At 41.8% G+C, this 26,054-nt stretch overlaps 1 protein-coding gene across 6 annotated transcripts in view; it reads right to left on the bottom strand.

Annotated features, from left to right (window-relative positions):
- Window positions 1-2,165: 2,165 nt before the first annotated feature.
- Window positions 2,166-26,054, bottom strand: part of TBXAS1 (thromboxane A synthase 1) — a 244,161-nt gene continuing 220,272 nt past the window's right edge. For all 6 annotated transcript variants that reach the window (XM_030468312.1, XM_030468305.1, XM_030468310.1 and 3 more), the window contains 4 exons: window positions 11,918-12,006; window positions 9,337-9,474; window positions 6,395-6,557; window positions 2,166-5,786 (listed from right to left, as the gene is read on the bottom strand). In XM_030468312.1, the coding sequence (XP_030324172.1) occupies window positions 5,712-5,786; window positions 6,395-6,557; window positions 9,337-9,474; window positions 11,918-12,006 (465 nt within the window). In that variant the 3' untranslated portion in view covers window positions 2,166-5,711. The remainder of the gene's footprint in view (window positions 5,787-6,394; window positions 6,558-9,336; window positions 9,475-11,917; window positions 12,007-26,054) is intronic.

Below are 26,054 nucleotides of genomic sequence, written 5' to 3' on the forward strand. Positions count from 1 at the left end.
GGTTGGCACCTCTGTCAAAATTTAATTAATTATGTATCTATTGAAGTCTTCCAATGTGCTTACAAATGAGAGAGTGCTGGCAGGTGTCAGGGAGGAAGAATAGGAGGCAACTCACTCTGTCATTAAGAGTATCATACTAAGGGGTGAAGTGCACTACTTGCGCTGCTTGGTTAGCAATCCTCTGGTTCTTTGGAGCAACTTTAAGGTTCTTTGAACAGCTGATGGGAAGGACAGTGAGTGACTGTGTCCCTTTAGTTATAATGTCCCTTTGGTTGCAGGAGATACTTGCAACCTGGAATTTTTTTTCAATTTTACCTGTGTAATCAAATTGTCTTGGGACTTGCAGGAAAAACTGGGCAGCAATCTTCAGCCACAGAGCCTAAATCTTTAAAAATCTGAAGTTGAATATTTAATTGTTCCCAGCAAAGCAATGGTATTAGTCAACATACCTTTATGCAGATAATGAAAAAACCTTGAACTGTCAAGTATTTCTTAAGATTAAAGTTGCTGATGTAGAGACAGCTGCTTTGTAAAAGCTTTAATGCTTCTAAATGAGTACTTGTTGGGAATGGTATACTGCAAAAGCATTAAGAAATACTTTGTATAGGACAAAAAAAAAGCTCATCTTTACCTGTATTCTAGCAGCACTTCCTTTGAATTCATCTGGATGATCACACACAGGTGTACACAGGGTAAATGTTGCTGGTAGCTTAGCCATGATTAGCTGCAGTATGGCTGTGCAGAACTCCTTTTGTATGAACTGTAAAACTAGCAGCACAGTATATAAAGGACACTATTCCTATCTGTGTTTAATCCCAGTAAAACACAGGGTACTGAAAAGCAAATTGTCTGTATTCTTTCTTCTGAAAGATTTGTTACAGACCATACACTATAAACCTCATGATAGCAAATGAGATTTTCATCAAATGGTATGTTCATTAAGGAGGATACCGATGTGTATGAAAGCTTTCATACCTGTGCCAAATAACAAAACAAAAACCTTGTTCAGCTACACATTAATGGCAAGTGAGAATATTGTAAAATGTCACTCTTTCTCTGAATATAACCAGCATTTCAGCTAAAATCTGGAATAGCTTAAGTTATGTTAATCTTTTGCAAAAAAATTGAAACAGTTTGCTATGCACAAAGTTCAATATTTTTTAATAACATTTTTGATGGCAAGTATTTTTTTGAAAATTTTTTACTTCATTTTTGGAAGGGGGTGTGCAAGTTGTGTGTTTGTGTATGTGTGTAAGTAAGTAACTTAAAATGGCTGGTTGTGTTACTTTGTCATCTGTTATTTCCCCATTACACACCCAAAAAAAAGTTACCATGTTTTCCACTTTTGAAACTAGAGTGTTCGCTTCCTGTATGTAGTAAATAATTCAAATTATTAAATTTCTTGTTATGTTTTCTCTCTCAGTACCAAAGGCACCATATTCTCTGTGTCGTGGAGTACAGGTGTTTGGATTACATTTGGAAATGAACAAATTAAAAGAGGTTTTTGCAGCAAATGTAAACCTACAACTTTGCTATGCCAGCAGTGCAGGATGGGGCACGGTAGTTTAGGAACCCCTGACCCTCCTCCTGCTGGGATGGGTAGGTGCCCGGCAGCCAGCCAAGGTCAGCTCACCACACCATTTAAGGAGTTTTACCTATAATAATCAAGTTTGTCCTGATATTCTGTCTAGATTTTGTAAGATGTGGGTGTCAAAATCCTGCACACCCAGCACAAAAGACTTCTTTACTTTTTTTTGTACTTCCAGCACAAAATCTGGGAGGGATGGCTGCCCCAGTGGCTGGGGTTGCTGGTGCATAACTGTTTTACAAGAGAGCAGACTTCAGAGGTCTAAGTAGTTCCCTTGTGCTTCTTGTTTCAGGCCTGGCCACAAACTCATCTTTACTTGCAAAAGTCCCAGCATCTTAGGGAATCCTGCTCCCTTCTTAAAAGTAGCCACGCCACTCAGCAGTGTAGGTAACAAACATCTTAGAGATTTATCAGACTTGTCACAGAAAGCAGGACCAGCGCAAACCAAGCAATGAAATTAACAGTTTATAAGAGGACTTTACTTTCTTTTAGCATGCTTACTACTGTAAATGCACAGAAAAATCTGATGTTAGGTGAAGCTCTGTTCAAGATGGAAACATCATTTAACAAAGTGAAATGAGAAGATGGTACTTTTGGAAAGTATCACACACACAAAGGAAATTCTGCAGTTTAATTCCAGGTAAGAACAGACACTTCAAATTTGAAACCAGTGAAGCTTAATATTTTCTAAAACCCAGCTTAGTTTTTTTTAGGAATGCTATTTATAAAGTACAAAACTGTAAAGGTTTTCTGTATCAGCAGTCTGATTAAAAATACCATTTTATACTGACAGCTTTCTGTAATCATTGCGAAGTCCTAGAGTATATTTTTAATAGAAGCTTTCCTTTACCAAGCAGCCTTTGCTTTATGTCATCTGCCAGAGAATGACTACGACCTTTTTGTGAAAGAGACACGCCCAATTTTAAAGAAACTCAGAGCTCAGCAATGCAAGAAAACACACATTGTTTCTGAGAAGAGAAATTATTTTACATCAGCTTCCTTGTTTCTCCCCACAGTCAAGTGCTGTTGACTGGAGCATGCTGTACCAGCCATGCCAATAGTTACCATAACTGAAGGATATGAAGTTATGTTTTGATCTTGCAATGATAAACCTAATGCCTTTTTTTTTCCCTTTATAGGATTTGGTTTTGGGGGGAGGGGGTTTATGAATCCTTAAGCCAACTCTGCTCAGGATCAGTTTGGCACTGTGTGATATGGGTGCACAAACACTGTGATTAACATCAGCTTCTGTTTTGGAGAGCTGCTTTGAGTCTCGTGCCCTGCTTTTTCCACCTGTGTGCTTCCAGGGGGCTAGAGCAGTGCCAGACCCTCAAGACAACTCACTCTTTAGGTATGTTGCTGAGCCCACACAGCCAGAGCAAGGGCCAGCATCATTAAGTGTCCTGGTAAAATGTCTGTGCAGTGTGTGGTGACTCTATCAGCAGCTGTTGTTTAAAAGGATGAAATGGCTTGGGGCTCTTGATTTTATTTCTGGAAAGCTGGCAGCCACCTTACTTTTCTAGCTGTCTCACTAGGCCTGCACATAGAAGAAAGGACAATGGACTTTCAGAAATATGACTTGGCCCAGAGCTGTAGTCCCATACCACTACAAACTGACAGGTGAAAATGGCTAATACTTAAACAGAAAAGCTTGCAGAACAGTTGGAAAAAAAAAAATAGCTAGCACAGACTCAAGTGAGTTTACTTGCTCAGGTACTGTCTGCATCAAACTTAGAAGCAGCTGGAAAAGACTCTTGGTGCAATTTCCAAGCCTGTAAAACACGATGCACAGTTGCAGGCTGTGCAGTACTACCAGTGGAGCCAACATGGCATTCAAGATGCTAATGCTCTGTTCAGACCCAGAAATGTGAGTTGTTAAACTACTCTACTTATTACTGACATTTTCATGGATAAATATTGAGGATATCAACAGCATTCAGGCAGCTGTAGAAGAGTCCATACAAAAGCATATGGAAGAAAAGCACAAGCTTGATTTAGGCTTGGAATATCTAATTGAAAAGGAAGCACCCCCAGACCTACTAATTCACATAAGAAAGAAAAACAGTGTAAAATTTTGAAGGGGCAAACAAGCCTTTGGCAGCTTCCTGCTCTTTCAGGTATGTGAGAAGTTTTTAGTTAAGGTCCATCCAACTTTTTGCCAGCTATAAGTAGAAGCTGTACAGAAAATCAGCTGCCAGCACACTATTTTCAAGAGGGGAAAAATGGTGGGTAACCTGTAGAAACAGTGTGTTGCTTTTCAGATAAATAACAATCACTCTGTCAGTAATTTTTATAATCAGTGTTTCTCTAAAAGGGCACCTCTGTTTAGCATGCCAGAGATGCTCCATGGAAACAGGAAAACTTCCAAGAGTTCCAGGGCAGTACTTAACCACTGCTACCTGTACAGTTCTGGTTAAAAAAAATAAAAGTAATTTTAAAAAATCCCATGAAAGAGAAAGAAAAAAAAAATCTTCCAGGAGCAAGATACAGTAATTTCATCAGTGTTAAGGCAGCATGTGAGAAGAAAGCAGCAAAAGGTTCTTGCCAGATTAAAACTAGGGAACCAGCTAAGGATCAGTGAGCAGATGGCTCCTTCCAGCAATCCTTGCAGTGAAGCTGAGCAGTCAGCCTCAGCCTCCTGCTGCCATGACACTTCTCTGTGCATACAGCCTGGTGAGATGCAGTACCTAAGGAAACCTTGAGCAGAGTGTATCAGCAGGCAGCAGGTCAGTACTTGCAAAGAAATAAAAGGTTCTTCCATATTTTTATGGGGCTAAGAGAATTTATGCCACTTATAAAAACTTGAAAAAAAACAATTAAAAAAAAAGGGACCCTGAGACTGAGACCATCTCTGATCTTCTACAGTTTTGTTTTACAGCCAGACAACTTGTAGTGCCCACTGAAGGAATTTTTTTTTTTTTTCTAGTCATTTGAACACTGCTGTGTGATGCTCCACCAGCTGTGTGGTGATTGAAGGGGTTTGTAGGGGAATAAGAAAGAGCACGGAGGGAATGTAAAGAGTGCAAGTGCACTGTGAAGATGCATGTGCTTAGTCAGTCAGCATGAATGGATTGTGGGTGCTGCCAACCAGACAAGTTCCTTCCTGAGTGGACTGAGGCACTTGGGATATGACCTGATCCAGAGTCACATTAGGAATCAAGATTGCTGCTGGGACTGATGGTCCTGGATCCCACTCCTTTGCCATGGCCTTTGTCCATGAGGCACTTTTAATTTCTTGGAGTTGATGAGCTAAACAAAGATGGTGCTAACTGTAATGCTTGGAAAGGCCTCAACATGAAGCAGATGTTGTACCAACACCTTTTGATTACCCAAAAACCTCCTCCAGTCCTGCTTTCTTTAAATTTGTGCCTTCTTTTGCTCCACCTTTCCACCAGCAGTTCAGTATCAGAGCAAAATGGCTGTTACCTCATTTCTTTGGTCTTTGCTACTCACTTAAATGGCAAGCAGAGGAATTCTTCGTGCCTCTTCAGACGATGCAATGTGCCAAGTGCAAATTCTCAATCTGATTGCATTTCAAATCACTTAAAAATCATGAAGAAGGAGCAACTGATTCCACATTACAGACACAGAGAGAGAACAAGCATTGTGCAGGACACTCAGCTTTGATTTCTAACATAGTTCATGATCAAATCCAATGCACTGGATCATGGGTCTTCTGTTATAACTGTGGTTCCTCTGGGGCTTCTTCTAGAGAAGAGACTTTTAAATGCATGAGAATGATGTGTGAAATAATGAATTGTGATTAAAATCTATTGAAAATTGCATGTACATTTAACATCTGCTCCATTTATTGAACGTGAGCATGAAGAAAGCAATCTCAAAGATGAGTAAAAAAAAAGTGTAATGTAAAAAAGCAATTGAAAGTGGTATGCTTCTGTACAGATGGTGTTCAGAGCTATTAGAAAACCACCAGAAAGACTCTGGAGCCCATGTCCAATCTAAAAAAGTGACTGTCCCACAGGTGAGCAGTGAGGCAGCACCTGCTGACCATCAGTGGGACTTAGGTTCCTACCTGTCTTTGGGGTTTTGAGAAAGAGTTATACACAGCGAGCCACTGAACAAAGGGTCCAATCCCAGTAGTCTTCAGGATGTACATTTCCTTTTAGCGAGGTTCTAGGATTATGTAGACTCCATTTTTTGGTCCAAGTGTGGCTTTTGATTTCAGCTGCAAAGGGATCTGAAAGAAAAAAAAGAGCATCTTATGTACAGTTGTGTGTATTCATTTTTGTGAGTAAAACATCCCCACATACAGACAAACATTTTTGCTGGGGGACCAGTTCATGCCAGGATTACTGTGGAGGCTGCAAAATACTTGTTTGACAGCCAGCTGTTGTAGTATTATATTAAATAGAATTTACAGCCAGAGGCTGTGGTAGTGGTTGCCCAGGTATACTGTAAAACTGAACAGAAAGAAATTAACCCTGTAAACTCTAGAGCTGCTGAGTGCAAGTGCAATGTCTACAGCAACAGGCATTTACTGAAGTGCTGGGATCCCACGAAAGAGGTACACCCACCCTGACTCTGTTTAAATCAAGACATTTTGACAGTACCCTGCTCTACCCTAAGATAGGGCTATGTAACTGCTCATTCTGATGGAAAAATCAAAAAGGTTAAATCATATCTTGACTAAAACCTGGAGTCCAGGCCCCATGTCCCTTATTATGGAAGTTGCTGTAGCAGTTTTCTCAAAAGAAGTGGCAAAGGCAAGTCAGTTGTCTTGTCAGGAAACACTGTCAGCTCCTTGAAGTTGACAAGCATGCCCTTTAAGCTTCTGGATATACAAACCTCAGTCTCTGGGCAGGTCTTAAATTGAAATTTCTGCAAGATCCTCAGCAAAGTAATTTTTGTCTCCAGCAAGCCCATTTTCATGCCCATGCAGCCACGGGGTCCTGCCCCAAAGGGCAGGTATGCAAAGGGATGTCGTTCCTTCTTGGCCTCCTCTGTAAACCTAGAAGGTGCAAAGATGGAAAGTGGTTCAAGAAATGCTTTTTGGTTCTGAGTCCATGCTTTTCGTTTACATCTCAAAAGGTGGGTATTTTAATTGGTCTTCATGGACAGGCCAAGGGGACTGTTGATATATTATGTCCTGATCAGGCTGACACTCTTAAGTAAAAAGGTATTGACTTACAGCCATCAGCCTTTGTCAGCTGGTGATTCCAGGAGAGGACATTAGTAATACATTAGTATTACTTCCAATCTGTCTTTAATGACTTGTCTTCATTTGATGGCCATGATCAGAAGAATAACTTCAGAGGCAGACATGCTGTGTAGACCTTTGCATGTATGAGGGAGAGGTAACAGCTAGGTGGAAACTAACAGGCTGCAATGTGGATTAACTGAAATCAGCAACAGCACTTCCCTGCTGTGCACCATAGATGCAATCCTGAGAGTTAAGTTCTCTTTGAAGCCTGTAAGAGGAGATGGCATCTCATGAGATTGGACAGGCCAGGGGAGCCAGTTATTACCATTCAGTACAGCCATTCTTTCTACGCTAGGCCCAAAGAGACCAGGTTCCCAGTTGGGAAACTGAACTTACAGACAGTTCTGTTCATAATGCTGAAGTACCTGAGTCCAATGTGGCAGGCTGTATGCAGATCTGCATCAACTAGCTAGCTTATTAACCCATTAGAAATTAGCTTCACACACACACACACACAGACACACACCCACACCCCCAAGGAAGAAAACAAAATTCCTATTTGAACAGCAGTTGAAATGAAATAAAGTAAAAGTAATAAATAAATAATAAAGTAAAATCTGTTTGCCAACATCTGCAAAGACGGATGTCTACTGGACAGAATATGTACAGACAAGAGTGTGAAGTCTGAGTCAGTGCAAGTTCTTAGGGCTGATGCATAATGAGTAAGGTGAGGCTCACCCAGGCCTGTGCTGTCTCAATTATCAGAGTGGTTTCTTCAAGCAAGAAAAGCTTTACAGTGATAATATCACCCTGGAAATTTACGTAGTCCTCCCATGTCATAAAGTATTTGAGCCGTTCTGGAAGTACAGATCTGCTTTTCCAGTTCTGTATGTGGATAAAGTTTCTTTCCTTCATGTATATGGTCATCCCTGAAAATCTCTCATCTCTTGGACACAGTTAGCAAGAACTATAGACTGCTAAGGCACAGAGAGTTCATGCAGAGCAGAAAGAGATGAGAGGTAATACAGGCTATTTCTAGGTTTGGAAAAAATTAGTAGTGTGTATTTCTGCTAAACTCTTCACCATGTTTAGATATCTAAATAAGATTGGGTTACTGCTTCAGAAAGTACTATAGAGGTCCATAATTTGAGACTGAAGGGCCATTGATTCATGTACTGAGCACTATTGCATATCTCATGCAAACAGGTTAATGAAATTCTTGCCTTGCTCACCCCTATATATTATTCCAGTAAATTTAGATTCTCTCTTGTGTTATTCCTGAAGCAGATTTTACAGCAACATATTAGGGAAAAAAAGACTACAGCTGAATTAATTTAATTTTTATTAGGGTGTTATTTTACAATTCTTACTAACATAACCAACTGATACAAGTTGGGGAATGATTCTTCCTTCCCCAGGGAAATTTCATAGAGAATTAATCTCAGATTCATCACATCCATATGAGTCAAGGCAACTGCAGCCCCCATGATATATTTTACCCTGTGATGTTCTTTGATACTACTCTGAAAATGGTGAGTAAACAATTAAGACAGCATTTCTAGATAAGCCTTGCTAAAAAAATTAACCACCCCAGACTTCTAGTTATTTCCAAAATTCCTCCCCAGCAAAAGCTCTGGACTTCTTTAACCCTGGCATTGCTGTTTTTCATGGCCTAAGGTACCTCACAGAGTTTATGCCAAGATTTGTTCCAAAAGGAGCATTGGGCAAACCCACCTATATGATACCTGTGTGGTCTTACTAGCAAAGATGGTTCTGCCTGCCTCATACCCAGTTGTTTGTGGAGCATGTATTTTTTATCTTAGTAGACTTTTCAATGTAGTGGTAGCTTAAAATGCAGCAGACTACTGAACAGCTCAAAATATAGATGCCCATGAAACTAAATTGTGCTTCCACACACCACCATATCAAGCTGAAAGTCTCCCTGTAAGATCAACTCAGCATCTGTAAGATAGGGCAGGGTACAAAACCACAGGTTGCCTGTGTCTTTCTCCAGCTGAAGAGGACAAATGCTCCATGTGAAAGTACATCTTGCCAAGCAGAGCTAAGAACCCAGGATCAAAACTTATGGACTGAGAACAAGTTTCCAGCAGGAGATGGGATAGATTCCCCACTTGCAGTGTACCCACACCATTACAAGATCTCAGGTGAAAGGACTGCTCTAAACCAGCCAGGAGCTTCATGAGTTTCTCAGGTACCTCTGTGCCAGTGAATATACCATCTCACTTCAGAATTTCATTTTCAGCATTTGATTTGGGAACAGGTCTGAAAACCTGCAACACGTTTCAACCTTGACCAAACCTTGCACCTTCTGTTGGAGGCACCACTAACACCATTTGTCTGATTTGGTAGAAATAACATATTTTATAATCTCGATTAAACTGTGCTCCTCTTGATGGAAATACTGCTTTGGGGCAATAGTGGATGACTGTGGCTATGAGGGAGCAGCAGGATCTGGCACCTCCATCATTTCTCCCTAACATGTGGAACAGCATTTGAAGCAGGTCATTGATCTGAACAGACCCAGATAAGCACTTCCACCTAAGAATAGAAACACTACACCACATACCTCTCAGGAATGAACTTCTCAGGCTCTGGCCAGAACTCAGGGTTGTGGTGGAGATGTCCAACTGCAGTTTCAATGACAGCCCCAGCTGGAATATGCTGCCCCAGCACTACGCAGTCTTTAGCTGCTTCCCGAGTGAACCTGGAAGAGTAAGTGTCAGGTATCCCAGATGACTACTAAAGGTAAACAGACATCAGGAGGGAAGCTCTAAAAGTTCAATCAGTTCAGCTAGACTGACTCCACAGTTCTGGGAGTAAGACTTTCCCAGAAGATAAACACAGCAACAATTGCTGATCATAATGTCTTCTCAGGGTACAATCCTCCCCATCTAGAAGCACACAACTCCACCCCAGCCAGCTAACTTTTGCCCTTTTCACAGCAAAGCATTTCTGGTTGCTTGTGGTTTTCCACAATGTTAACTGTTAAGCTGCAGTTTTGCTGCTAATGGTGGTTTGTAGACTCACTTTTAATGAAAACTGCAGATGACATATGTCAGTCATCCCTAATACCTGGCAGAAAGAGAATACCACATTTCCTTCAGGAAAAAATAAATACAGGTTTTCAGTTTATTTATTTAAGAAGCTCCCTCACATTGAGACAGCACCTGAAACTTAGCAAGGGAGGGTTTTAATGTTAGGCTAAGTGTTCTGCTGCTGAGGTACAGAAATACAATCAGTTCACAAGCCCTAGAAAACTGCCTTTCACATACACCCATCAGAGCAGGCATGACGTTAGCAAGGAAAGTCTCTGGTTTCCACCCACCCTGTGGTGACAAGTGACAGAGTAGGACTGTCCTTAGAAACCTCATTGTGACAGTAAGACTTAGAAAAGCCACCTGCCAAAGCTGAGCTTGGGTCTGTAAACCTTGCAAAAAATAGTGTGAGGGTGGGCATGTGTGGTGGCAGATCCTGATCTAGATCTTTTGGTGTACAAGTGGTTGCTACAGACCCCCGATCAGCCCAGATCCAGGTGGATGCTCTGCTATCTTAACCTGGGAGCTATTCCCTGGCACCAGATGGGATCACAGGGGTGAGACAATGTGCAGGAGCTTCCTTTGCTGCTCCCCAAATTGTGCCTGTGAAGTTGAACAAATATTTCAGTTCCAGGACTGTCAATCTGGTATCGTTACAGGAATATATTCTTTTCTCACTGTCACCTGTCTCTCTCTCTCATAGGTGAATAAACAACAGAGGCTTCAAACCTGGAACAAACACTGACATGCTAAAAAACACATTGACAAAGCCATCCTTCTCATCCTTCCACGAACTTGGTGATAGTGGAAACAAATTCTGGGGAAGAAAGTTCTCTGGCTAATGAGTCCATTTTAAAAACAAACAAACAAACAAAACCAACCAAACAAAACAAACAAAGCAAAACAAACAACAAAAAACCCAAACAAAACCAACCAAACCAAACCAAAACAAACCCATCAAAATCACAACTCATTTTATAATAAGCTTGGCTGCTACTGAGTTTTTCCCTAACTCAGCGTTTTCCTTGTCATAGGTAATTAGAATCTTTCTGAGGCACTGGGCTGTCCTATCCATTCCACATCCATCAGAGTAAAAGCCAGCTCAATAAATACCACCAACAACACCAATTGAAACTTCAGAACAACTTTGCTCCATTCTGATTCTTCCATCTGGGAAACACTGATTTTTCTCCCAGTGTTTCAGCTGAAAATCAAAGATGCACAACACTTTGACTGGCAAAATAATGTCCTCTTATACACCATCTATAACATAGTAAAGCCCACTCATCTCATACAGGAGCAATTACCTTTGACATTTACTCTCTGAACAATCTTGCAGGTGTTTCAGGTTCTTGCTGTTGGGGGGTAAATTTTATAAAGACTCTCATAGCAAGCTTGTCTTTGGCTCCTTTCTCATTTTTCTCTGGGCTTTATTTTTTTATGAGAATCAGTGCAACTGGCTGACCAGTTTGAAAAGTTCCATTCTTTAAGTTTGCATTGATGCTTGTGATATCTCAGAAATCTGCTGCTCAAACAGTTTTCTAATTTCTTTTCTCCTTTTTTTACTTCATCAATCTTAGTGAAATTAGTCTTGCAGGAATTGGGGTAAATCTTTCAAAATGTAATGTAATCATTAGCTTAGCTGTATTAGTATCACACAGTACTAAGACCAAAAGAGTGAGCATCCAAGTTAAACACATATGGAATAATATACTTTCTGAATTCATAACTTTTCCACTGATCAGGACCTGGATGACCACCAGGCAAGGATAGGTCTTTGCTCCATATCTCTGATGCCCATGAGATATGGAAGCAGCACCATCTGCCTTTCTAAGGTCAGTCCTGCTGCAAAATAGCTCCATCCTCTAACCTTGAGGGGATGTGAAGAACAGTGATGAAACAATCTTGGCCAGTCTGCTGTAAAAAACTGCTTTAGAAACACCAGTATTAGCCAGATTTTTTCTTCAAAAGCCACAATATATCTTTCAAATGCACAGGCAGTATTGATGTTGGCACAGAGACTAAGGGCATATTCATCTTCCAACAGCAGATTTCCATTTTATAGAGCTAGGGATCTACCATATAGAATCAGAAAGGGGAAAAAAATGGTACCTGAATGCAGGTGGGTACAAGCGCAGTGTCTCTGCAATCACCATGTCCAGATAAGGGAGTTCTTGCACATTTTGATAATCAGGGACCATCTGAAAAGGCAGGAAGAAAGGAACAATTACATTTTCTCACATTTAAGTGCCAAACCCATCTCAGATTAGCTTTTAAATAATCTATTTTTACTGGGTATTTTTCCCGCAGAACTCGATGTCTCATCTAAAACAGTAAACGATAAAATTACATAAAAATGTGGGCAGTAATTAAATATGTGTATAACATTCCTACCATCGTCAAAATGTTTTGGTGTGCAGCCCAACTGAAAATACAATAATAAACCAAATTGTCAGGCAGCATCAAAACCAGGGCATTACAGAGAGCATTAATAACTACAGCAGAGCTATTGCTTAATACATCCACCAATATCTGCAGAGGACCCTTGTTTCTTCTCCAAGGCAAGAGGGTGGCAGACCAGGAGCACTTTGTTCACAAGAAATGGCAAGTCCTTCAATTCAGTGTTGGGGGCAAACCCCTTGCCCTCTCCCAGTTAGAGATAAAGAGCAAAGTGCCAGTGCTGCGATGCCTACAGAGGAGTGGGAGATGGCACTGGAAGAAACTGGCACCCTGATGAGGAATGGCACGTGGTGACAAATTGCTCTGCTGAGTAGAGAGGCTGTGGTAGACCTCAAGTCCCACCTGGCAGGGTTGCAATCATGCCTGAGAAGTCTGTCTCCTCCTGTGGCCATCCCTTGTGTGATGCTGCTGAATTTTCCATGTCAGGCAAAGCCTGAGCCCATGTTTTTATAAGCCTACAAAACCACCCAGCCCTTGACAAGCAGCAGTGGGCATGAAAACCCAAACTGGGCTGTAGCTCAGAAGACTCTGGCCTCTGACAGGCAGCAAACACACAGTGAAAGACACCAAACCATGGACTGCCCGCAAACACCAAAGTAAGTGCACCAACAACCAGAGAATTTCTCCCACTGTTATTTTCCTTGGGAAAAGGACATTTTCCCTGTTTTGTCCAGTGCTTTCAGCAGAGGGCAGCCAAAGTACATCTAATAACCTAACCAGGAAAGAGTTTTGTTTTAAATTAGAGCATCTCCTAAGGACTGACACAGAGTAAATTGGAGAAAAGCACAGACGTCAGACTAGACTAAACCTTTTATGAAGATTTGGGGCCCCTGCCGTTCACAAAGGGGGCTGGATTCCATCCTTCCTTTATTTACTACAGCACTTTCCATGTATAATGCATATTTTATTGAATTTTCATGCAAAAACATATGGTACATACTGAAAATACTAAGCAGAGAACAACTCCAGATGGTACGCAGAAAAGGCATACAATAGAATGAGGATACCTTGCTGGATTAGGGTATCCCACTTATTCAGCACTAAGCCACCATGCACCATTTCACATTAAGTGATCTTTTCTACAAAGGAAATAGATACATTCTATTATCCCCATTTTTTGGCTCAGGAAAGAAAAGCAAACACAGAGAAAGTAATTTGCACAGGCTGAGCAGGACCAGTGTGTCTGCTCCTCTGTTAGGGAAAAAGATGCAACTCAGCTTGTCAATAGATGAAGTATTTTGTCAGTATATGTCAAATATTAGCAATACAGGAAGTATAAACTGCACTGACAGCCTTTTATATTGCAGTAGTGCCTGCTAATTCATACCTTTGGCTTCAGTTGATGTGATGGTTATCAGACAAAAGACTTGGAGACTAAAAGCCACAAATGGCCACAATGTGATGAGAACCACAGCTGAATGCTGTTTGAGAAGTTGTGCTCCTGTAGTCTGCACAGCTAAAACCAAAGACAGGAGGATGAATTTTATCATTTTTGCTTCAGAGAAAAGAATCCAAAGGGCTCCCTGATTTTGCATGGGAAATCAGTAGCAGAGCCTGGAAATTAACTGTGATCAGACTCAAATGTCAGGCCTTCATGGCAAAACTGTCCTTCTTCATGACCATGTCAGTGCTCCAAGCTTGATGCAAAGGCATGCTGTGGTGTGTATAAATTTTTTCCTGCTAATTTTACATCTCTTTCAGAACTTTCCTCTGTCCTCTTTTTTTTTTTTTTTTTTTTTTTTTTTAACTTCTGTTGCACAGCTCTTTAAATCTTGGGTCAGCATCTGAATACTGTCCTTGCAATTCCTCTGCTTTCATGGCCAGGATGGCTCGGTGAAGAGTTCAGGCTCAGAGTAAATGGATGGTGGAGCCAAAAGCACACCATGATGTGTTTGATTCTCTGAGCTGTAATCTTTCCACTGGGCCTTCCCGTCTCTCTCATAATCCCACCACTTACTTCTGGAGTCAATAATTAAGATAATTACATGGTAACCTGATATAATAAGTAGCCACTAAATCAAACCATACATCAACAAATAATATAACACTAAATTATGGGAGCTTTGATTTGCTCTTTCAAATGGCTTCTATACCTTCAGGGGATTAGCAGTTCAGAAAACAAAACAAAGGTGCAAAACCAGCTGATTTTCCTTAGAAGAAAATTCCTCTTGCTTACATAAACTAAAAGGGGTCAGTCAAATGGCAGCACAGTGAACTCTGCTATCGTGAGCATGGCAGATACATCAGTCATTTCCTACGTCAGATGCAACTTAATTATTGGCACTTCCATGCTTTTAGCATCAAAGTAGCTGGACCTAATTTAGTAGTTGTTTGCAAGGTCTGACCTATGGCTGAGTAAATTACACACCAGCCAAGTATCTCTATTTAGGAAGGACAGTTTGTTGCTTTTTTTTCCCTTTCAAAGAAAATATTTTCCATTTGTTTTTCCACTCCCTCTCTTCAAAATATTTCTTTAGCCAAGCACATTTCAAAGGAACTTAAATATAATTTTCTCCCCTAAATGTCCCTGTTTATTCTTTCAACTGCTGGCAGTTTTGCTGAGGTGGGGGGTGTTGTTGTGCAAAGATGCCCCTTTAACCCCCTGCAAAGAAAAAACATCTACATTGCCTCGTATGCAAGATTGGGTGTTTTTTCATTAAGAAAGTGATTCCTTTCTGTAACAAGTAAAGATGTGGGGGTTGAAAGAAGGCACCAAATTGAATGTAATAAAACATCCTATATTTTAATTTTGCAGCCACTACTGTGCACAGCAGTTTGTCTCATGCATTGCACAGCCTTCTAGTATCTTTGCCTGTTGAGATGGAAGTGAAATGGCCATGCAACATCTTGTGGCATTTCTGAGCATGCACGTTTTCCTGGTTTGATTTCTGGAGGTTTGGTTGTACACCCTCACCCATCCCAGAAGTTCAATCACTTCTGAGGTCCAGAAAGCATTCTAGTTTGGCCTTTATGAGTGACAGCAAATCCTAGGCCTCTATTCATTAAAGAAAGGTAGAAAACTAATTCTTCACCCCACAGAGAACCCTGAGGTGAAGTAGCAGCAGTGATTATAAAATTGCCTGTGTGCTACAAAGATGATGAGTGTTTTAATCCCCATGTAAATTCCAAGAGAGATATATGTCTTCAGATCCACCTCTGCTTTTCAGTATTGGCTTTAGCATTTTCTAGACAGGCAGACCTATTTTTGCCACCACCCTCAGTTAACTTTTAATTCCTCAATGAACACGAAAGGAATCCAAGTGCTGACAGGAGGGGTCTGGCCAACCATTCTGCTGCAGTTTGAGATGTTACTGTTCCCAGTTGCTTGCTCCTCTTTACTGGCTGTGGTTAGCATCACCAGAGCCAAGTCAGCAGAAGGCAACATATGCCTGCACCTCAGCTGCTTCCATACAACGTCCAGCATGAACCCCTCTTCAGAGACAGTTTAAGACAAGATACTAACTTCTCCTCAAAGTAGCTGACGAGCAAGGCACAGATGCACAGATCCTCCTTTACCTCCTCTGTTTTGGGAATGGTAATCCAAGTACACACCAGTGACTAAGATTTCCATTTATGCTGTTGGTCATGGTCTGGTGGTGCTCAGCAGCCAGAAATAGGAAAAAAAAAAAAAATCAGAGAAAATTATTTTGCATTGCTGACAGAGTGTGACGTGCACCTGAAATCAATTTGGAAGCAGAGAAGGCTGCAGAGATCACATTCCTCCTGACAAGCACTGCTGAGTCATGGCCTGAGACTGAACTGGCTGTGGTTTCTGAGAAATTCAAATCAAATGCCTCATGGGCAGGTGTAACCGGGACAGTATCCACGTCAGAGATGATGTGCAGATCTGGTTAAGTGCAGATGCAGATCCATGAGTTATCTGTCTATGCATAGCTACACAGTTCACATCGTCTCTCCCCCAAAATGAAGACTTTGGATGGCAATAGGATAGGAGGTGGTCAGTCAAAAACAGGCCAGAATCATCCCTGGTGACTATCACCCACCCCTGTTTCAAATTGCCAAAAGAGGTATTCAGAACACAGCCAGAGCTAAGATGCACAAACAGGTCAATAACAGTTCTTGATCAGATGGATCAAAAGTGCTGATAGATCAAAGAATCTGCCTGGGGCTTCGACCTCTCTTTAGTCACCTCTAGGAACTGCTCATCCCCTAACAGCACTAGAGCCTGTGTGATATGCTTAGACTGGGAGCAAGGAAAGAAACACAGGAATACTATGTAAAGTGAGGGTTGCCCCATGACAACCTTGATAACAACTATATCAAGAAAGAAAAGGTTAGAGATAGTACAAAAATGCAGCTGGAATGGAAAAAGGGGTGGGATAGTCCAACAGGCACCTATCTTTAACTTGCTTAAAGAAAGCTTGCCTCGTGTTTTACCACTTTCATGACAACATGCTGGAATACCTGTAAAGCATAAAACTAAACCCTCCCTACAATGTCAGGCAGAGGAATAGGGACACAGCTGATGAGGTAGAATTTCTCTGCCAATGGTATGTTGGCCATTTTCAGTGACAGAGGCCTACAGGAAGGGTATCTTCTAACAATATTTAGTTATTGACTGTAGAATTAAGAACAAGGTTCAGGAACAACAAATAGGACAAACATCCTGATTTCCAGATTAAGATGTTGGAGCAAGAGGCTTCCTGAGCTGCCTAGGATCTCTTGAATCCTTACAGCACACCTTGGTAGCCTCCCCAGCAGCGTTGTGCCATCTCACATGTTCTCAGAAATGAAGATTAAAGCAAGTCCTCAGCCCCATTCCCTCATGCCTCTTTCCCCAGGGGTAAGCAAATACTATCCAAAACATGTACACCCAAGCTTTGCCTTTACTTCTTTATTCCACACAGGTCACCTGCCACCTCTCTCATCTGCCTGGGTTGTCATTCAAATGGAAATGCAGCACGCAGGCTCTCACCCCAACCTCCAGTGGGTGATCACTGGGTTTGGGAACATTACTTTGCTCACTGAGGCACTCCCCAAGCTGCAACAGCACTTGGCATTTCAGTGAACTCAAACAATTCCTCCATGCTCCTCCCAAAGACCGCGAGTGCCAAATAAATTCAGCATTACAGCTTCTTGTTCAAATAATCTTCCAGTCACCCTCACACTTCCTCCAACTCCACCCTTCGTGTTCTGATGAACCTCTCACTGGGTCCATCACCATCAAGCCATGTGAGCAGAGGCAGGTGCTGACTCATGGGCCAAGTTCAGAGGTGATGGGAAAGGACGGGGCACCAGTTACGCTTTGGTAACCACATTACACGCAGACCTTGGAGCCAAATTCCCTCTTTTACTTTGGTGCAAATCCGCACAGCTCCCTGGGGATGTATCAGTGTAAGGGAAAGGAAAATGCGGTTCAAAGCATGTACCCAATGGTGCTGGGGAAAGAGCCAGAAAGTATAAGATTACACCAGTCTTGACTCTCTTTAATGTTACTCAGCTTTTCGAATCAAAGATTTCAGCTCCTGACAGAAGACAGACCTGAAATACCATCAGTAGCTTTCTTGGTGCTAAAACAAAGTCTTCGTAGCATTGCTGTTCACAAGGAAACTTCTGTGAGATAAAAATACTTCCTGAAACTGAACAGTGTCCCCAGACCAAACAGATAAACACAAAAGCTGCAACCAAAACAGTCAGAAATTCTCTTCCACCTACATTACTACTGACACATGGTGATCAGCAAGAACAGAACAAGTGCCATCAGGTAGAAGGTCTGGGGGGGAAAAAAAAAAAAGACAGGAAAAGAGAAGAAAATCACCAAGTAAATTCTCTACAAGGCAAACTACAAATGAAAAGAGAGCAGAAAAATCTTGGTTTTGTAAATTTGCTGACTCTACCTAGTCCCAGATTCCTGTGCCAAGAATCATAGAATCATAGAATCATAGAATTAGCCGGGTTGGAAGGGACCTCAGAGATCATCTAGTCCAACCCTTGACCCACCGGAGCAGTTGCTAGACCATGGCACTGAGTGCCACATCCAGTCTCTTTTTAAATGTTTCCAGGGACGGAGAATCTACCACCTCACCGGGCAGTCCATTCCATAGCCTAATCACCCTCTCCGTGAAGAAATTCTTTCTAATATCTAACCTAAACCTCCCCTGGCACAACTTAAGACTGTGTCCTCTTGTCTTGTTGAAGGTCGTCTGTGAAAAGAGTCCAGTTCCCACCTCGCTACACCCTCCTTTCAGGTAGTTGTAGACAGCAATGAGGTCTCCCCTGAGCCTCCTCTTCTTCAGGCTGAACAGCCCCAGCTCTCTCAGCCTCCCCTCATAGGGCCTGTGCTCGAGTCCCTTCACCAGACTGGTTGCCCTCCTTTGGACCTGTTCCAGGACCTCTACATCCTTCTTAAACTGAGGGGCCCAGAACTGGACACAGTACTCGAGGTGTGGCCTAACCAGTGCTGAGTACAGGGGAAGAATCACCTCCCTGGACCCACTGGAGAAGTGGGTGTCTTAAAAATGAATTAAAAACTGCAAGTGAGACTGGGTGCCTTGGGCTTTTATGAAGGAAGAGGTCCCCAGTGTGCTGACAGTGCTCATCCAAGAACCTTTTAATATACAAGTACCCTCAATATACTGTTTTGGTGGGTTTTGTTGTGTTTTTTGTTGTTGTTGTTGTTTTTGTTGTTGTTTGACTTTGGTTTGGTGGGGGAGAGTAGCTCCTTTCCAGATGTGGCTCCCTACCTGTATGAGATGCCAGTCTCACTCCAGCTCTTTGTGGATTTGATGTAAGTCCTGGCCGTACATTGTAGCAGGCTAAGCCCATCAGAGGCATGGAGACTGCCTGTTTCTCACCTCCTTAAAAACCACTCAGCCCCTCAGTTCTATCCTCAGCCAACTGAGGCTTGAAAGTATCTCTTTCTACACTTGTGTGACACAATCAAAATTTCTACTTGGGTGGCAGAAATGCTGAATGGTGAAGGATCCCAGAGGGAGGGAGGCAAGGAGGAAATTAAACATGAGAAAGGACTGCCAGAGGCCCAAAAGGCTAAGAAAAAGAATTATAAAACTGGGGTAGGTCTGTCCGAAGGGCATGTCACCAGTCCAAAGCACATTAAGCACTGAAGTTGGTGCAAGGATTAATCCTTCCCGCTATACAAGTGTCCCTTGGAGGTTGCTGCAGATCTACAGGAATAAAGAGAAGGAATTTTTTTCCCCTCTCAGCAGACATCCATGGTATCACATAAAAGCCGGATGATTTAATTTAATCATTCCTCCTGCCACTGATATTTTCTGTATGGAGGTGACGTTGCTTCAAATGCATACAAAAAGTTCATGTATTTAGTTTAACCAAATGTTCATTTCACCATATTAGGTTTAAATTGAAAGGTGTCAGCATGAATTTTCATGGTGTAAATAGAGGCTATCAGATGTGCTGTGTAGTGAGGTCCTCTTTAGTAGCTCTTCATCTCTATGGCCTCATATACTTGGCAGCCTTATGCATTGAGAAATTACTCAGCCCCAAGCATAAAGTATGGGGAGATACAACCTAGAGAGCACAGTTCAACCTATGAGGAGAGCAGAGCTTTGCACAAAATTAATTAATTTGTTAATTCATATTTCTGTAGATACTTAAATATGGGCTTGAGTCAGTGGCTGCTTAAGTCATTGGCTTAGCAGTTGCTTGATGCCACCTTTTCTGAATTAGTAAACAGGCAAACCTTTCCAGCAAAGGAACTGCAAGATTCTCCCATCACTCAGTGTAATTATTATTTTCTCTGACAAGGGCAGGCCAGTTTTAATACCATGCAGCATTTATGTAGTGCCTGATGCCTTGAAAGCATTTTATGTACATTAGGTGCAGTACTATAATAAAACTTTGCCTCTCCGTAGTTGTTTTTCCCCTGAGGTTCACGAAGCATTTAACAAACAATAATTAGTTGGTCATCTTCCAAATGCATGTGTGAGGTGCTCATGGTGAATACTCCCTCCCCATACACAAGGGGCCAGCAGAGATGCTGAAGACTGAGGCCAACAATTTACAACCTCGAGTTTAGCACCCAACAACTCCATGATTTTTTTTTCAGCATCAGTGTGACTCCTGTGAGAAAACAGGCGAATACTGCTCCAATAAATAGACTTAAAATGACCAAAAAAAGAAATAAATCCATTGCATAGCACTTACATATGTCTTAAACAAAAAGGAGATTTGTTTGGTTTTAGTTGCCAACATCATAACTTAGGGCATCTGTCCTTGAGAAACTGATGGTACTAAAAGTACAGAATGGAAAGAAGGTTTTTGGTGTGAGAGCTCCAATTCTTTGCTGGAGACTACTGCACCTCCTACCTAATATAGATGCAATCAACAGGAAAAATCCAGTTCTAGCATACAGTGTAGCATATGGCCTTTCTACAAGTCATGAGGGGAAAGTTTATTCCAGTAGAAACTTCTCACATTTTAGCTGAAAATATGAAAAAATCGAGAAAGGGGGGAAAAAAAACTTCTGACCAAAGCTACTCAATACTTTTGCCTCTTCTGCTCCCTCTGGAAAGGGCTGACTGCTTGGCTACGACAAAGCAATTTACAAGTGGCATGTGAAAAACTTGGTAGCACTTCAAACAGCTTTTGTGTTTTCTCCCCCAAGTGCACAAGAAGGATCTTTTTTATTTTTTTTTTTTTTTTTAAACCCTGTATGCCAGTCCAAAACCCACTACCCTCAGCTCTGTGGGAAGCTGGCTGTAAGCAGGGGTGTCTTCTACCATGACACTATCCTGTAACAAACCTCTCTAGATATTCAGATAAAGCTGTCTGAGAGGAATCCTGGCAGACGCCTATTCAAGGGTTTCTTTACTTTTCTTCCCTTACTCCATCTCTTCTCCATCTGGGATTGCAGAAATTTCCCTAAGCCTGTTCACGCTTAGATTTAGTGAAGCCATCATGGTGTCATGTTCTGGCACTGATTTGTGTCTTTGCTTTCCTTTACCCTTTGTAGAGCAGCATGGCAAGGCTGTCCATCTGTTTATGATTTCCTTCACACAATGACTTGGTCCTGATTACACTGATAGGCACAGTAGGCTATTTGAGGGCCAACTGGACCTCTGTAATGACACTCAAACTGTACCCAAATTGTGGGAACATTTCCAATAGATAAAAAGGCCAGGGGAAAAAATCAACTGAGACCTGCCCCAGGAAAGCCTTACTGCCTTTAACCAGGAAGTAAACTCAAAAATCTAATTTTTTACCTGGATTTTTTTTTTTATCATCATCAGTGTCCAAGAGAACCACAAAACCAGAAGAGAAGACAAGAAAAGAAACCAAGACTTGGGTCTTTCTGATGCTTAGAGATGTGTATTGGAAAAGATTATAAAGAACAGTATCCAATTCAGGAGGCCACTTGTTTTGTGATCTCCTTTAGTAAAGAATCAGAGAGTCAGAGGAACTGTACCAATCTGCACCATCTGAGGACAGACCTGGGAGGTGCAGGGGTCTGGAGGGCACTGCATACTCCCACAGGTCAAGACCCCCTCCAAGTTCATTGAAACATTGGCCCTCAGGAGAACTCAGGAGAGAGGGGGAGAAAAAAAAACACAACTCAAAAAGCTGCAGGAAAAAGTCAGAGGGTCAGCAGTGAGAAAATACAGAATTCATTTTTAATCTGAAGGAGGTAATTTCTAGCATGTTTTTGGATTATATAAGACTTTACAGGGAAGGCAAATGGAAAGTATTGCTCATGATTTCTTCTGCTTTATGAGTATGTTTCAGCCTTTATTTATTTATTACCTCACAGTCCCACACTAATCCTGGTGTGAAGACCAATTTGCTGTGCTTTCTCTCTTGCTTTTCAAACATATTTTTCCTTCTTGAACCTGACCCTTTCCTGTCTCAGTGCTTGGCCACCTCGCTCATGTACCTCTGTATTTCCAAAGATAAATTTGTTATTATAATTCATAGAATCACAGAATCATAGAATGGTTTGGGGTGGAAGGGACCTTAAAGATCACCTAGTTCCAAGACCCCTGCCATGGGCAGGGACACCTCCCACTAGACCAGGTCACTCAAAGCCCCATCCAACCTGGCTTTGAACACTTCCAGGGCAGGGGTATCCACAGCTTCCCTGGGCAACCTGTGCCAATGTCCCACCACCTCCAGCTTTCCTGTGGGCCCCCATCAGGTACTAGAAGGCTGCTATAATGTCTCTTTGGAGCCTTCTCTTCTCAGGATGAACAACCCCAACTTTCTCACCCTGTTTTTGTAGGACAGGTTATTCAACACACCTCTCCTTTGTGCTGTCATTTCACTTATGGCTACACTATTGTAATACCCAGTTTGTAATCCTTCTTCTTCCCCTTTTTCAAAGCTCTGTCCTGCATCAAGTTGCAACAGCTCTGGGGCACAGGGGATCCCAGCCAGCACAGGCATACCTACCTAGATTTGACCCACAAAGTGCCACATTTGTTGAATCATGAAGCACAAAAAAAGCACTTTTAAGGTAGAAAAATGCACAAACCACAGCATTCTGCAGGGGGTTCACTAGCAATTTCACCAGTATAAAATACCTACTAAAAGATGGTACTCTGTCCTTTTTAGCATGAAGTGTGGCACAAAGATCTGCAGATATCTGTAGATGGGCTAATTTGTGAGGAGGAGTTTTTGGAGAGTACAAAGATGGAGCACAGCTGTAGGCTTTTCCTACAAAGGGCCTGTCACACACACAAGAGCAGCGAGGCTTACTCAGAGTACTACCAACCCCAGTCACTCAAACATTATGAGTGAGGCCCCACCATACTTAGAAACTGGCTGGAAAACACATGAGATTTATGACAAATAATATTGTGAACTTCATTTGCCTTCTGGCTTCTGAGCTGGGATTCATGGGATTCATGTTTTCAGCCTTACCTTTTCAACTAGAAACCTTTTTCCATTTTTTTTTTTAATTATTTTTTTGTTTTAATAATAATGAAAGACAATAATAAATACACCTGACTTCAGCATTGAATGATTTGACAGAATACTGAACAAATACCCAGAGACTTGCAGTGTGATGGCAGGATGCTGGTAATATTCCACTTACAGAGCACCATGGGCCATCCCTGCCTGCCCTTTGGCCATCTGCTGCTAGTGCTTGGCTAGAATCACACAGATTCTTTTTTTTTTAAAGACTGGGACCTTCAAGTGAAAGAACATCACACAAATATGATCTGCCCCTTAGAGAGTCCAGAGTTTTGAAGCATGTGTTTCGGGGGGATGTTACTGCAAGAGGGGTGCTGGGTAATAAGCATCCAACCTCCTCTGAAAATGCTGAACTTGATGCACAATGAGGTTGAAACATACACACAAAGTAATTGGGGGGGAACAGTGCTGAGTCTATATATAGCATTTTGTTTCTACTGGTACTAGATGGGGGTGGGGAAGAGAGGAAGTAGGGAAAATAAAGATAAATTTTGGTTGATGCTGTCATATGCAGATACACTCCTCTACAGCTGAAGCCCAGACAGCTGTGGGACTCCAAATGAAAAAAATTAATTAAAAAGTAAAAAATGAAAAAAAAACAACAACAACAAAACAGATTAAAAACAGGACTCCATGCTTCCCACACCTACCCTGATGTATAAATAGAGACTATCTGACTGGTGAAGGGGGCTTTTTTTTTTTGAGTGCCATGAGAACAAAGAAATCTACAACTCTTTCTAATGAACAAGCAGAATAATCACAAAGCTAACAGCATGTTGCTGCTGTTCCAACTTTGCTGCTCTAGTTTAAATGACATCTCTGTAGTCCCAGTCATATAACACCTATAATGTGCTAAAGAAAAATGGGGTTTGGATCAATTAGGAAGTAAAAAATTTTGGAAAGCAGGTTATTTGGGATCATATTCTGAACTGAGTTACATCTCTTGTAAGAAATATGTTGGGTAAAACTACAAGTGGATGTGATTCCCTTTTGCACCTCTTGCACACTTGGACTTGCCTTCTGCCAGTGTAATTTAGAGCAAACTCATGTTGCTCCCTGCCTTAGCTCCCAAAGCATTTGTGATGCAGCTTAGAAGAGCCAGAGGATTTTGCACTTTTTAAGCATACCCACCTAAAATGTTTGCTTCCCGTGTCCCATTATGGCATAGTAAGAGAAATTGGTATTAATATTTTTGGCCTCCCTTCATGTGCACACACATGTATGCATGTGTATTTTCTGTAACACATCCATCAATTTCAAATGGTATAAAAATAACTAAAAAAACCATCCGCTCTTCATATCTCAGAAGATGCAAAGTGTTAGTGCTGTGAAGCCAGAAAATTCATTCCAACTCATATTTAACTAGGTCAGGATGTGAGAAGACTTTTTTTCGTGTGTGTGTGTTCTGCATATGCACATCACCGCTTTTGCTCCTTGGTACTACACAGACTGGGAGCTGAGGAGCCAGGGAAGATGATGGCTTGCTCCCTGTTTCTAGTGGACTTGATAGAAATATCCCTTTTGTGTTTCTTATAATGGAGTCTTGTCTCATCTCTACCACAAGAGATGCTTTGACCAGTACATTACAAACCCTGTGCTGACAGACAGTGCGTGTACATAGCTCTGCCTCAGTGCCACATCACCACTGCCTCTTCTTTAAAGCAGAAGAGAAAAACAGCCTGCAAAGCATAACAAGAAAAAAAAAAAAAAAGCTTCATTTATCTCCAGATGATACCAACGTGACAGCGGGAAATGCGGGGTCAGATTCCAGGCACGTTATTGGAAGGGCAGGAGGAGAGCAGGGAGTAGCTGCCGTGTGGCAAAGCCACAGGGCTCACAGTCAGAGGGTCAAGTCCTGACACAGCTTTCCAAGTGAATTTAGGAGAGACTCTTCCTCTCCTCCCGCGTTTTTAATAAGGCCAGTAAACCTTAATCAAGAGATGGAGTGGATACTGTTGGAGTGCTCAGAGGAGGGAAGCATAGGCGGCTCCTTGTCAAAGCCAGATTGTTACATAGTATTAGCAACAATTACAAAATAAAGGTAAAATCTGAATGGACAACAAAATTGTGGACAGACTATGAGGACAGAAACATTACGTTCCTTCTGTGTAAGTTAAGAAGTGAACTTAACCCACCACTGAAGCTTTGCTTTACCATGTGCAATTGCTGGAGGAAAAAGCTGTAATGGGCGTTATACACTCAGCTACATGACAGAAAAAAAAAAAAAGAAAAAAGAAAAAAAAAAAAAAGGCAAAGAAACTCACTGTTTGCCTACTTTTGCATGAAAAAAAAAACAACTCTTAATTTGAAGTTTAAGGGATCTGTTTTCTAGGTTTGTCAATTATGCCCTCAGGTACCAAACAGAGGTTGGGATCCATGGGGGTCCTCCCTGCTTCCTACACCTCTGCCCTCTCATATTTTGAGAGAAGCATGCAGGGAAACTGCTGCTGCTGCTGCTATGGGGCCTCTGGAACAGGAGCGGCACCAAAGCTCCCCGATCAGACACCAGAGCAAGCTCCTGCATCCAGTGTCAAGGTGCAGAAGCTGGGCTCATGCCACTCTCATGTCCTGTGCTTCCCCAAACCTAGAGGGAAGGCTGCTGGGAGAAGTATATCTCTCACCATATCTCTTCTCCAGCCTGGATAGTGCTTCTCTATTTGATTTTTTTTTTCATCATGCATTTTTTATTTCATAAAGGGGAGTTATTAATCAGGTGACCCTGGAGTTATGAGGCTTCCTGTGAAGCTGGCATTACCACAGCAAGGGAGAGAGCTGCTGCTCTGCTTGGTGTCCCTCCTTGCTTGAGCTGAAAGATGGCTCATGGCTGTGCATCACCAGGCTCCAGACAACATGCAGTGTGCTCAGCTCAGTGGGAAAT

This window comes from Calypte anna, chromosome 1 (genome assembly GCF_003957555.1).
Source record: "Calypte anna isolate BGI_N300 chromosome 1, bCalAnn1_v1.p, whole genome shotgun sequence".
NCBI classification, from domain to species: Eukaryota; Metazoa; Chordata; class Aves; order Apodiformes; family Trochilidae; genus Calypte; species Calypte anna.